This window comes from Lampetra fluviatilis, chromosome 20 (assembly GCF_964198595.1).
Source record: "Lampetra fluviatilis chromosome 20, kcLamFluv1.1, whole genome shotgun sequence".
Lineage (NCBI taxonomy): Eukaryota > Metazoa > Chordata > Hyperoartia > Petromyzontiformes > Petromyzontidae > Lampetra > Lampetra fluviatilis.
In genome coordinates, this window is record NC_136294.1 from 11,846,620 (window position 1) to 11,859,774 (window position 13,155).

General features: G+C 43.4%; 1 protein-coding gene across 3 annotated transcripts in view; it reads right to left on the reverse strand.

Annotated features, from left to right (window-relative positions):
• Positions 1 to 13,155, reverse strand: part of IKBKB (inhibitor of nuclear factor kappa B kinase subunit beta) — a 94,798-nt gene that overhangs the window by 16,497 nt on the left and 65,146 nt on the right. For all 3 annotated transcript variants that reach the window (XM_078865623.1, XM_078865622.1, XM_078865624.1), the window contains exons 18-19: positions 8,511 to 8,610; positions 7,892 to 8,039 (exon numbers count right to left, since the gene is read on the reverse strand). In XM_078865623.1, the coding sequence (XP_078721749.1) occupies positions 7,892 to 8,039; positions 8,511 to 8,610 (248 nt within the window). The remainder of the gene's footprint in view (positions 1 to 7,891; positions 8,040 to 8,510; positions 8,611 to 13,155) is intronic.

Below are 13,155 nucleotides of genomic sequence, written 5' to 3' on the forward strand. Positions count from 1 at the left end.
CACTCCCTCATTATTCCTGACCATCATCCCTCCCACCCAAAGCCCATTTAGGTGTTTGAATGAAATCTTAATTCTTACGGATGTTTCCTAATGCATGTGTTCCTCTTCTCTCACTTAATGTATCCAAGCACGAATTTCTCCACTATTCTTGAACAACGTTTCAGTTTGTACCCTTTCCAGAAATAATACAGGAGGTGTTAAGATGTTGAAGCACCAAATAGTCACCTATTGCAAGGCCTTCATCTGCCTCTATTTCACTATACAGCTCAAATGATGGACAAAAAAGCCCCGTATGGTTTCAATACGTCATTGTCAATCACACTGAATATTGTGAAAGATGTTCCAAGTTTAGTCCAAATACTATACCAAGTAATTTACCCCTGTTTAAAACTTCTTCTTTTTTACACAGCACGAAATAAACATTGTTCTGTACAAGTCTCCCAAGTAATTACAATGGCAATTTCTATTTCAAAGGTGCATTATTTAGGTTCAAAAGGGTGCCAAGCACAGGATTTGACAATATGAATTATTAAATAAAACAGGATGTATAACCACAGGAACATGAGACAAATGCCCTATGAGTTTCAAAAGGAGCACACCATGAATGGAACAAGTTCCAGCCTCTAGAGCAGTGGTTCTCAACCGGGGGTAGGCAGACCCGGGGGGGATACGTGGCAATGTCCCAAGGGGGTTCCTTGAGGTGATTTCTGAATGTGTGAAATTATTCCATACATGAGAGTCATTGGTGAATAATCATGTAAGAATCTACATCATGGGACCTCCTTTTCCAGTACCAAAATATGAGAATAGGTTTTCCCCTTTTTTCTGGCAACAATACAGGTGTTCAGATGTTAAAACACCAAACTGAAACCTTTTACAAGGAATCATTGTGGTCAGAATGCAAACAAAAAACATACTCTGATAATATATGCATCAGAGTATGTTTTTTGTTTGCATTCTGACCACAAGTATTGTGGTTAATGCAGACATGATTCCTTGTAAAAGGTTTCAGTTTGGTGTTTTAACATCTTAACACCTCAAACTTCATTTGGAGCTTTCGTGACTGCAGGAATTATTCTTTGGTTCTTTCGGTAAAGTCACGTATAAAGATAAAATAATAAATTAAATTAAATACTAGCATACGACGTTTCGATTGCAACACAAGCAATCATCATCAGGTATAAATGAAATAGAAACACAAATCTAGTATACTTAGAAATGTAATGTAATACAACAGAGAGTCGGATAACATAACAGTCAACACCCTATCTGGTTGATTACGTTCTTCCTGAGAATGCTAAATTTGAGAGAGAGATTAAACACAGAACCAGAAACATAGACAGACATATAAGCAGACAGATATCACAGAGATACATAGAGAGAGAGCAAACATAGGCACAAAGAGAAACTACGCCTCTGTGTCGAGGCCTTAAATAGAGAAAAGAGGCGTAGTTTCTCTTTGTGCCTATGTTTGCTCTCTCTCTATGTATCTCTGTGATATCTGTCTGCTTATATGTCTGTTTATGTTTCTGGTTCTGTGTTTAATCTCTCTCTCAAATTTAGCATTCTCAGGAAGAACGTAATCAACCAGATAGGGTGTTGACTGTTATGTTATCCGACTCTCTGTTGTATTACATTACATTTCTAAGTATACTAGATTTGTGTTTCTATTTAATTTATACCTGATGATGATTGCTTGTGTTGCAATCAAAACGTCGTATGCTAGTATTTAATTTAATTTATTATTTTATCTTTATACGTGACTTTACCGAAAGAACCAAAGAATCTTAACACCTGTTTTGTTGCCAGAAAAAAGGGGAAAACCTATTCTCATGTATGAATCTGGCAATATAATATAACTAGTATAACGTGTAAATCCACGTGGTAACCTGGAGCGACATAAAACACCTTTACAAACTCAGTGATCATAAACATTGTGGTTTACAAGAGTAACCAGCGAGCGCGAACAGATTACGTCATGCGTGCAGAGCGTCCATTGAATTTTCTTTTTATTTGCTTGCAGTTACTAGTTCGTTAGGATACCTCACAAATGGACAATTGTTTAAAATGTTGATGTTGATTAGTGGTACATTTATTTCTCAAGAACCACTTTGGGGCAGGCAAAGGGGGTATTACTCGGTGTGAAACAAAATTCAGAAAGAGGTAACAGTAGTCAAAACATGTTTGAGAACCACTGCTCGAGACCACTTCCTCAGCTGGGCCAGCTGACGTGCATACTTCTCTTGGCTCGCAATCACTCTATTAAAGAAGAGGGCTCCCAATCAACACAACAATTTAAGACGTATTTCACGGTATACAGTGTCTTGCACAAGACAGCAGAATCAGGCCACCAAAACATACTTGATGGAACCCATGAGTTGACATCATGATGACCTCTTTTACGACAATCAAATCTCCCTGAACGTACTGGATCTCCTCGGATCTCAGAAGCTAAGCAGTTGTTGAGCCTGGTTATAACTGGGATGGAAGATCTACCTGGACATATCAGGTGTAAGAGGCATGGCCTGTAAAGGTGGCCACATTACGGCAATTCAATCTTAAGTCTGCGTATATAGCAAAGCTTTCAGTATTACCCTCCTCATACGCATGTGCTCTCTCAAGTACTCCAGTTTAATCCCACACGAAGTCAAAGTAACTCAACAATGTAAACAACCAAACACCCCAATGCCAGACAGCTCTTGACATTAATTCTGAAAGTCAATGATGATTTTTTTACATATTCCAGAGTATTGTAAAGATACTGTAAGTGACCACTTGGTAAGGCACACCATTTGATGGAGGTGTAACTACTGGCTGACTTCAAAACCGTACTTTTATTGGTAGCTATGCAGCGCTCAGAGCTCGACATATTCGCGTGAGATAACAAACAAAAGCCAAGATAATGTTTGGATACAGACTGCCACAATATCTTCATCGCCAGTTGATGAACCCATGTCACGGAAGAGTATAGCAGTACTAACAACCATATCAAAATTATGAGGGCAAGTTCTCCGATTGTGAGAACCCATCAAAGTGGGAACTGCACGGTGGGAGGCTAGCGGCTAACCACCTGGTGGAAGAAAACTTTCCAGGTCAACGAGAAAGACCAAGATATCCCGTATAGCCTGCAACAGACTGTTGGGGAAAGTGCTGTTAGCGAGCACTTATGAAGGCCGGAACGGTACACAAGGGGGTGGGGGTGGCCAGTACCACACCCGACCACCTTTGTCTCCCTAGTGGCAATGTTTATAAACCACATCAGGTACTCATTTAAGGCTGAATCTACCAAGGGGCGGCCAATGACCGGTTCAGATAATCCTCACTGGTGTTGTTCATGAGCGGGAATTGAACTCGGGTGGCCAGGTTCATAGCGCAGAGCTCTAACCACTACACAACCGCTCCCCACCGACACACACACGCATCCATGCACTTTAAGAGAGTGCTGTGCATGAAGAAATGCCAGCACTTGAGCAAACTTCTTCAAACACCATTACGCACTCATTCGCGAAATGCCGCTCACACCGAAGACGACACATCAAGAACACGTATCGACTTTTCTTGCTCTCACACGACGTCCATCTATCCGTCTGTGGAAATTAAGCCATAGCTGGAGTGGCTTAACCAGCTTATTTGAATGCATAAATGCTTGATGAAGGCCCTTGAGCCACCACACTTGCACGCTGCTTACTCAGCAGTGCGTTAATTGACGACAGTACGACATTATTTTCCCTGGGCCGTAAACGTTTGCCCAAGATGGGACACGCACGCGTCTGCGTGCGTGCTCGCACACCGAAGGAAGCTCTCAAGCACACAGATACAAAAACTAAACATGAACAAACAGCCCCCCCCTTTCTCAGCCAAGAATAGACTGAGGGGAAAAGTTCTGTTGACAAAGTACCTCTTATAGTCAGCATGGCACATCATATGGTGCGGTCGGGCACCACACCTTCACTTCCCCAATATGGATAAAGAAAACTAACATTGCGTGAGGTGATGACCTAAGAGAGACCCTCTCTTAGGTCATCGCCTCACACAGGGGAAAGAAAAACAATCCAGAGAGGCCCAGCATCAAACACATGGACGCATGGGATTGGCAAAAACCAGGAAAGTGAACGATTCACACCCATTCCATCACAATTTGGGATCATGATTAGAATGTTACATTTTTTTCTTATTTCATGCGTTTCCGATCTCCTGTCCGATTTCAATCTTATTTTCGCACCTCATTGGATTAAATGTAATACTGGCATATATTTAGAATTAATCATAAAAAATAGTAATGTAGTCTCACTCCATTGTTTGCATGGAATGAGAAAACAAAAGTGATTAATCAATATCTCACTACATGCCTAATGCATACAATGTATGTTACCTTTCTCTATATCATACCAAAGACCCACCGTATAGCCTCAAAGACTGTTAGGGTAAGTGCTGTTAGCGAGCACCTATGAAGGCCGATACGGACAACACCACGCCTATCCACCTTTGTCTCCCTAGTGGCAATGTCTACACACCGCACCAGGTACTCATTTGAGGCCGATTCGACCTAGGGGAGGCCCAGGACCGGTTCAGATAATCGTCACCGGTGTTTCCCGTCATACCAAGCGTGCACACGCGCCAGCAGGCGTAGAAACGCAGGCGCGAGTTGCCTTCTTTCCACTCATGCTCATCGCTTCCTGGAATATGGCATGCCCAGACTAATTTCCACAATCCCAATAAATGTTGACAATGTGAGGTCGTTTTAGGCAAAGGAGTCCTTTAGAGTTTACTCCCACCTATCCTCGGACTCCACGTAGCAAAGTGCGAAGGGGTGCGAGACCACGGCTAAACCTGACGCGGTCTATTCATTGAGTGTTTCAGGTTTATTATTTAATGTGTTAATGGCAGGAAAAGGTTCAGTTTGAATTATTTATGACTCACTTCCCACGAGCTATTGCATTAAATGCAGGTACAGCTGAATGTTAAGCTGCCATCACCACTCAGGGATTCCAAATCTAAAAGTTTATCAATGTTGCTAGACTCCTCACTTTCAGACTTCAACATCACAAGGAAACATATACAATAGTCCCTTGATTAACGTTTTTAATCCGTTCCAAGACGACCGCTGATGGCATGAGTCTGCAAGAGAGCTGTTTCCACTGCCAAAACAGAAAGCGTAATGTAAACAAAGCCAGTCGAGGTCTAAACACCCATGAATGGGCATCGCCAATTGGCTGAGGGACATGGCTCAGCCCCACTTACGAGCGCTCGGATTGGCCGAAATTGGCGCCCGCGTGCATAGCGTAAACATACTGCTAATCAGCATGTTAACGTTAACGGAATGTAAAAACGAGGGACTACTGTGCATACAGACTTACAAATATCAGTCGCGTCCTTATTTGCCAAGACGAATAACCTTTTGAGTTGTATAGACTGTAGGGATAGCCACTGTAAAGTTTATGTAAAACGCTTTGAGGCCTTATGTGAATGTGCTCTAGAAAACCGAGTTTATTATATTATTATTTGAGGTTAATGGACACAAGGGGGTAGTGGGTCAAACACAATGTCTGTTTGTCTTTATCCCTCCTCTGCTGATGCTCACATAACCGCACTTGTTTTTAGCCTTAAGGGAGGGCCAGACGGATTAAAATTTCCAACTGTCACTCGTGTTGAACGTGACTTAGACATTAAGGTTATCAAACCACGATTCGTAAACCGTTTAATCGTGTTGAGAATCTATTCCAAATAATTAACGTCAGGGAGTCAGAAAGCGATTTTGTGGGATCGTTCACAACCGCACAGTGCATGTGCTAACTCCGATTGGTCACGGCACCAAATCTAAAGCCACGAGCGGCAGCAGGCCAACGTGTCATTGCTTGCTCAATCTGCCCTCATTTCTCAATTAAAAGGGTAAAGGCGCAGCCCTCGAATTGCTTGTTCACGCGACTGCTCTGGAAGGATCTCCTTGAGAGGGAGCTCTGGAGGGTATTTGGAATTCTCTTCCACGCTGGCCAGACGGGTTGAAAGCTCAAAATCAGAATCTTTATACTGATTTGCAACACCACGTGGTAATTGGTGACTGAGGCCTGTCACTGAACGTGGATTGGACCTTCAAGGTTGACTTAACCTGAAACGAGGACCAGCTGTGATGGTCAGGTTCACATCAACACGTGGGAGACACGGGCGTGGCGCCGGCCACATGGCACAATCAGAACCTAACAGGCGATCGCGAGTTATATGATCAGTGCAGGGTGTTTCCTGGATTCTCATACTTGATTACCGATTGTCCTATGAATTCTATAGATATTTCACACGCACCGTCTCTACACTTGCATGCTTTATTTGTACAGCAGCAGACATATCGGTGGACTTGCACAATAAATGCGTGCAATTCTCTAAACACTGCAACGTTTTACATTTTTATTTTCTGTCACTAAGAGGAAAACGTTCTTTCTGAATTTCCTCTCAGAAACCAGATTTTTTTTTTATTAACTCGTTAGTGTCTTCTACTACATAGTGTAAAATTAATCATTAGTATAAATGCACCTGTGTTTATCATGTTTAAAAAATTGTAAGTAATAACTTATCACGAGCACAATTAGATTGCTTGTCATGTCAGGGCAATAAAATTAAAATAAACATTTGATCAGAATATTTATACTGAAGGAATCCGATGAGCTATGAAGCTCTTTTCCACCCTGCGGGAGGCGACCTGCCGTACGACGAACTCTCGTCTACCCATTTTTACCGCTGGCTGGAAGGAGGCAGGAAGAGTACAGACACTTGCACCATTGTTGCAACTGCCGCTCCAGAAGATGGAGTAGAACCAGCAACCTCTGCGTGCTGACCAGCTCACCACGGCGGTAACGTCCCCTTGTTTCTCAATTTAAAAGGCGAACTTTTGTGCTTCTTGCTCGACATTTCTATCTGCACAGGAAACCGATAACCGGTTTAAACAATTCATTTACTGGTAATGCCAAAACTTCCGATTTTAACAACCCTGCTAGGAATGGAACCCAGATCGCCAGCATCGCAGTGCAATGCACTCATCATTCCACCATGGCTACCCGCACATACAGTACAGCAAACACCGTATGTAGCCAAACGCGCTAATCGGAGGTACAAGTAAGTGGCAGTGACATTAGCATGTTCCAATTGGCCAAATTGGCCATAGTGGCCGGCTGGATTCAGCAACCTGCTTAGACTAGCCAACATAAATTCGGAAAAGATCGCAATAGATTCCCAATCTATTGCACCAATCTTACCACGGCAGGATCACTGTTGGAATCTCTCATTAAATTTGAATGTCGATTTTTTTACATGGCAATCACCCATAGAAAGAATCGGGATTCCTGCAGGTGAATCTCCCAGCTCTGTTAGACGTAGGGGAGGCCCAGGACCGATTCAGACAGTCGTCACTGGTGTTGGCCATTAGTGGAAATTGAAGTCGGGTCGCTGGGTTCGTAGTGCAGCGCACTAAACGTTGCACTACCGCTCCTCACCCGTTATTCACACAGCCACAGGATACGGAATATCATACTACAGTGCCTCTATCAACGTGATGGATGGTGTACGCACGTACTCGGTGTGCCCATGCTTAAAAGGAGGCTGGGTGACACTTGATTTAAATCGCTGGTCCGGCACCAACAGCGAAATTCCCAAGGTTCTATGACGGGCACCGGTTTACAGAACAACCCACTGTGGGCGACTTCCTGCGAGGTGGTGCAGCCTCACCAGGTGGGGCTCTCACTGTACCCACCGTGAAGCGATGGCACCGATAGCGACGACGATGGGATCAGGTTGATCTTAGCGAGGATTTGAACTCGTGGTGATCGGGGGGGGGCGCCCCTCTGCTATGACAACAGAGTGCACGGGGGGGGGGGGGAGGTTTGATCGTGCAAGTCACACCCACCATGGCGAACTTGAGCAGCGACCAGATGTCCTTCTGCCGCTTGTCCTGCATGCGTGTGAGGGCGCGGTCCGCCTCCTTCATGCACTCCACAGACTCCTCCAGGCGTGGCATCAGCGAGCTGATCTCATTTTTACAAACCACCATCTTACTGTGATCGCACGCACACAGGCAAAACAAATCAAAACCCCCACGGTCAAAGGCACGCAATACGCACGCTCGTCTGACTGTGATCACACGTACAACAAAAATCACGATCTCACTTTCAGTGACAAAAGACAAAGATCCCCCGTATAGCCTTAACAGACTGTTGGGGCAAGTGCTGTTAAGTGAGCACTTATGAAGGTCATTACAGCGTACGAGGGGGTGTGTGGCCAGCCCCACAACCGGCCGCCTTTGTTTCCCCAGTGGTGATGTATACACAGCACACCAGGTACCCATTTGAGGCCGAGTCGACCTCGGGAAGGACCATGACCGGTTCAGATAATCGTCACTGGTGTTGGCCGTGAGCGAGAATCGAACTCGGGTCGCCGAGTTTGTAGCGCAGCGCGCTAACCACTATACTCCCACTCTCCCAATCCTGTTGTCCCTGACGCACACACACACACAGACACAAGCGTACCCTAGGAAGAGGCAGAGCTCCTTCATGAGTTTCTCCAAGTTCTGCACGGCATGTATTATCAGCTTCACCATCTCCACGCTGTCTCCATACACACGTTGGTCTGCAAAACAATGCACAGATGCCCGAGTATATCAGCCCGACCGAGTGCACAGCCAACTGCTGAGCACCCATTAAGGTCGGCAAGGCACATGGTGAGGGGATGTCAGTTACACCGCACTGCAGAGTGCTGACATTGACATGCTTGCTCCTTACGAACGTTTGAAGCCAAGCCGAGGCACTGGAAACCCAGGCAAGTCTCAGCCATCAATTGTCAATGGTGTAGCATGGCCAGGAATCAACGTCGGGACACAAAAGGTCACGCGCGTCGTACACAAGGAGCTCTCAACGTTGGGGTAACGATGGGGTAACGATGGGGTAAGGGCGATCGTTGCGAGTTCCATACCTCCCGCTGTGCTGCAGCCAAAGACCCAAGATTAGAACTCAAACATTTAATTGTAAGGAGAATCTGCTGCTATATCCTAAATTTAAGTGCAAGAGAAATAGCTCGCTTTAGAACAATTTAATTCAACTGATACCGCTGATAAATTTAGTCTTATGCAGTTGTTTTAATAAGGAGACTTTGGTTATTACTGTAACTTATGTCTGTGCGATTTCAGTCAACACTTAATAATGAATGAGGCATATGATTAATGGTGTGGTGCTCTTCTAATGTGTAGTTGTGCAACAGTGCCAAGATCTTTGATCACATGATATATCTGCCATCTAGCAGCAAGGCCTGGGTGAAAAACATGTGGCACGCGATAACCAGGATCGTGTCCCGTTCACGATGTAAACGTGACCAAAATCATACATTGGGTCAATTCGTAATAGTTTTTTGGGTCAGATGGCCAGTTAAATTTGTGCTGTATACCCTCCTCCACCTGACACCGCCAAAAAATAGTGGGACGCCTGTGTACATGTTTACCTGTCACCTTAAATAAAATGAATATCAATGAGCCGAAATGGATGTCGTTAATTTAAATGCAGATATGATCAGTAAACTGCTGCAGTCTATGCTCCTTCAATTTAGAAATAGCAAACCTGCATGACCTTTCTCCTTAAGCCCTCTCGTGGCACGCAGACTTCGACATTAGCTCATAGCTTCAGCACAACGGTGTGCTGGAGAGCACCCTATTTCAAGTTCAAGTTCATTTATTAGGTATAGCCCTGTGAGCCATTCGGCTCTTGAAATCGGGTGCAACCGCAACAAACAAAAAACAAAAACATGAACAAAAAACATCTTAAAGTGAATATGTGACTAAGTGCAAACAGAATAGACAGCAAAATATTGCAGAAAAAACATATGGGTGACGTTTTGCATTTACCACCGCAACTGGTGTCATCAGGCAGTTGCCAGAATTGTGTTAAAATACATTGGGGTACAGAAGTGTAAAAAAGGCCCATAAAACACCCTCATTTAAATTAAAAATACACTCATATTTACAGAGAGAAAAATGGCATGAGGATTATGGGTGAGCGACCTATAAGAATAGAGATGCTGGGCGGTGGTGGCTATGCTGCATGTGGTCTGTAATCCAGCACTGTGGAGGCGAGGGTGTGTAGCTCACACAAATGTTGCGAGGCTCCCTTTGCGTGGGCAATGAGGGACAATACCCTGGCAAGCCAGAATGCGGTACAGCAAAGTGTGGACTGATAACATCTGTCCCTTCTGTATTGGATAAGAGTGTTGCCCCCCCCCCCCCCCAATATTCGAGGGTTTTCTCCGGGTGCTTCAGTTTCCTCCCACACACATAAACAACACTCACAAATTGGCGGAGAACATCTTGATATACAGAGAGCTGCAGAGCAATTGTCGGCATCTGCTCCGCCTGGCAGCCTTCCGGCTAGTCTGTGATTCCTACTCAGCGATTGAGATGTGCAATTTACAAGAACGAAGCGAAATAAAATTTAGCATTACATATTTTTTCAGATTGCAAAGAACGCTTGTGCGTCCAGTCTGAGTAAATATGAGCTAATAGCCTCGCTTGTGCTTCCCTCATTAAACACGTGCACAAACATTGCCAAAATAGCAAGGTTTAATCGTACAGCCGAGAATCCTGCTACCTTTGCTTCATATCAAACCAATTGAATTCATGTGTATTCGTAACACAACCACGTGCACAGACGCACGCGCGTGCACATGAATATGGGGGATTTAAAAAAAGTTGTCATTTATCAAAGTAATTATACGCATTTATTTCGATCACTCATTCAATATTTTTTTTTACATCACAAATGTATTATGTAAATCATATGTGGGGAACACAATGTAAAAAGTGTTTCACTACAAATCTGTGATGTTGTTCCGAGAATGAATCTCCCTCGCTGGATGACACTGCATCTGTTCTTCTGCAGCAGGAATATTCTGCCGATTTTAAAGCCTTGATTAAACACTATTTTGATATCAGAAACGTAACGTCCCAATGACCAACTGTTTTTGTTTTAAACAACCGTGTAAAAGGTCTGTTGCCATGTTCTTGGTGGGTATCTGGCACAGTCATCACAGTTAGAAAAACCGAGACGCAGGAGTATTTGGTTTAACACGTAGGCTTTCGTGACAAATATCATCCATAATAGAGGTTTTTGGGTTAGATCGCGTACATATATGAATGTGTCGTTAAAACCCGCCACCACCCGACACAGCCAACTAGTAAGGGCTGTCACGTAAACAGAACGTGCCAATTCGTTACTAGTACAGTACAACCGGTGTGTTGGAGAGCCAAGCCACAACATTTACAAACTGAGTATGACGTTTCGCCAGTAATTACAACTAGCGTCATCAAGCGACAGGCAGATTTGTGGAGAAGTCTGCCTGTTTCGTTCCTTATATAGAGGTGTAGATGTGTTGACCACGCTTCTGTGCTCTTATACAATGTGGGGGGGGGGATTACTGAGGCAACGTACATTATGCATGTGCATTATGCGAGCCCTTTGAACTTGTCCTTCCTATCTATTGAAGTACGCTGCCCTTTGTAGGCATGCATTTAAATCATGTATTATTTGATGATTCGTGTCCACGCATCACTAAGACGGTAACTATCCGAACGGTTAAAGTTATTTTTTATTTCTATTTTAATGAACACAATAGACAGGAAGGACAAGTTCAAAGGGCTTGCATAATGCACATGCATAATGTACGTGGAATATAATCGACACAATTACACAGCAATCAGCTGATAATATATTTTACAAAACTAACACTACCCAATTAAAAAAATTTGCTAGACTATCTAACAAAAACAACTCTCAACTAAAAATGAATATTTAATAAACACAACGGTTATCAACATGACTAACGTTGAATTATCCAGCGATATGGTTTCAGTCCTGTCTAAAGGTCTTAATGTTGCTGTTGCCGCACGTACAATCCCTCTGATATGGAATCAGCAGTGAGACATCTCCCTCATAATCAAGCTGAGACGACTAGGCACGAAGTTGCCAAACTTATTGAGAACAGCAAAGTGCCAAAAACAAATATTAACTGCAATGAAGCAAAAGCCTTAAGAGAATTGAGAGCAAATAACGATATCCAAATTCTTGCTGCTGATAAGGGCCGATCGACTGTTGTGATGCCCCGTGAGGATTACGATAATAAAATCAAAGATTTACTCGATGAAGGTACCTACCTTAAAATTAAACGAGACACAACCAGCACCTTGGAACGTAAAACAACGGCAATCATTGCCAAGTCATCAATTGCCAAAAAAGAGCAATACCTGACTGATCAAACCAAGGGCATCAAAACCACCAAGACTTCATGGGCTACCAAAAATCCACAAACGTGATGTCCAATTAAGATCCATAGTACAATAGGCTCTGCCACGTACAAATTAGCATGATACATAAAGAAACAAATACAGCCCTACATCGGTAGGACCTCTTCGTTAATCAAAAACTCTGAACATCTCGTAAATATAATTAAAGATATTACGCTTAATCCTAACGATATTCTCATAAGTTTTGATGTGACCTCTCTGTTCACGAGGGTTCCGGTCAACGAGTCAATTAAATTACTCGACACTAGTAACGAACAACGGTTTAGCCAAAGATATCCCAAGACTAGCTGAACACGATCTAAAGAACACCTACTTATTGTAGCAAGGTGATTTCTATAAACAAAAGGAAGGACCAGCAATGGGCTCTCCTTTGTCTCCTGTGATAGCGAATTTGTACATGGAAGATTTGGACACAAAAGCAAAGGCTTCAAAGCACACTAAAACCATCTGCTTGGTTTAGATATTTGGATGACACATTGGTGGTCTGGCCACACGGCCAAGATGCACTGAACGCATTTCTAAATCATCTCAACTCGCAAAACCCATCCATCCAGTTCACCATGGAAGTGGAAGCTGACAGAACTCTACCATTTCTGGATATTCTGCTCGGACGGGGTAGAAATGGTAATAAGTATAACCAGTAAAAACAAAGTTTTTCACTATAAATCCTTTATATGCGTGGCGGCGAGAGTCCTCTCGTCCTCTGGCTTGAGATGGCTGCCACCTATGGGTCAGATGATTGTCGGCCAGTATTAAGCAATTGGTAATTAAATATTTAATTTGTTTTCCCTAAACAGTGTAAAATTTTGGAAAAAAATTTTCACGAACAT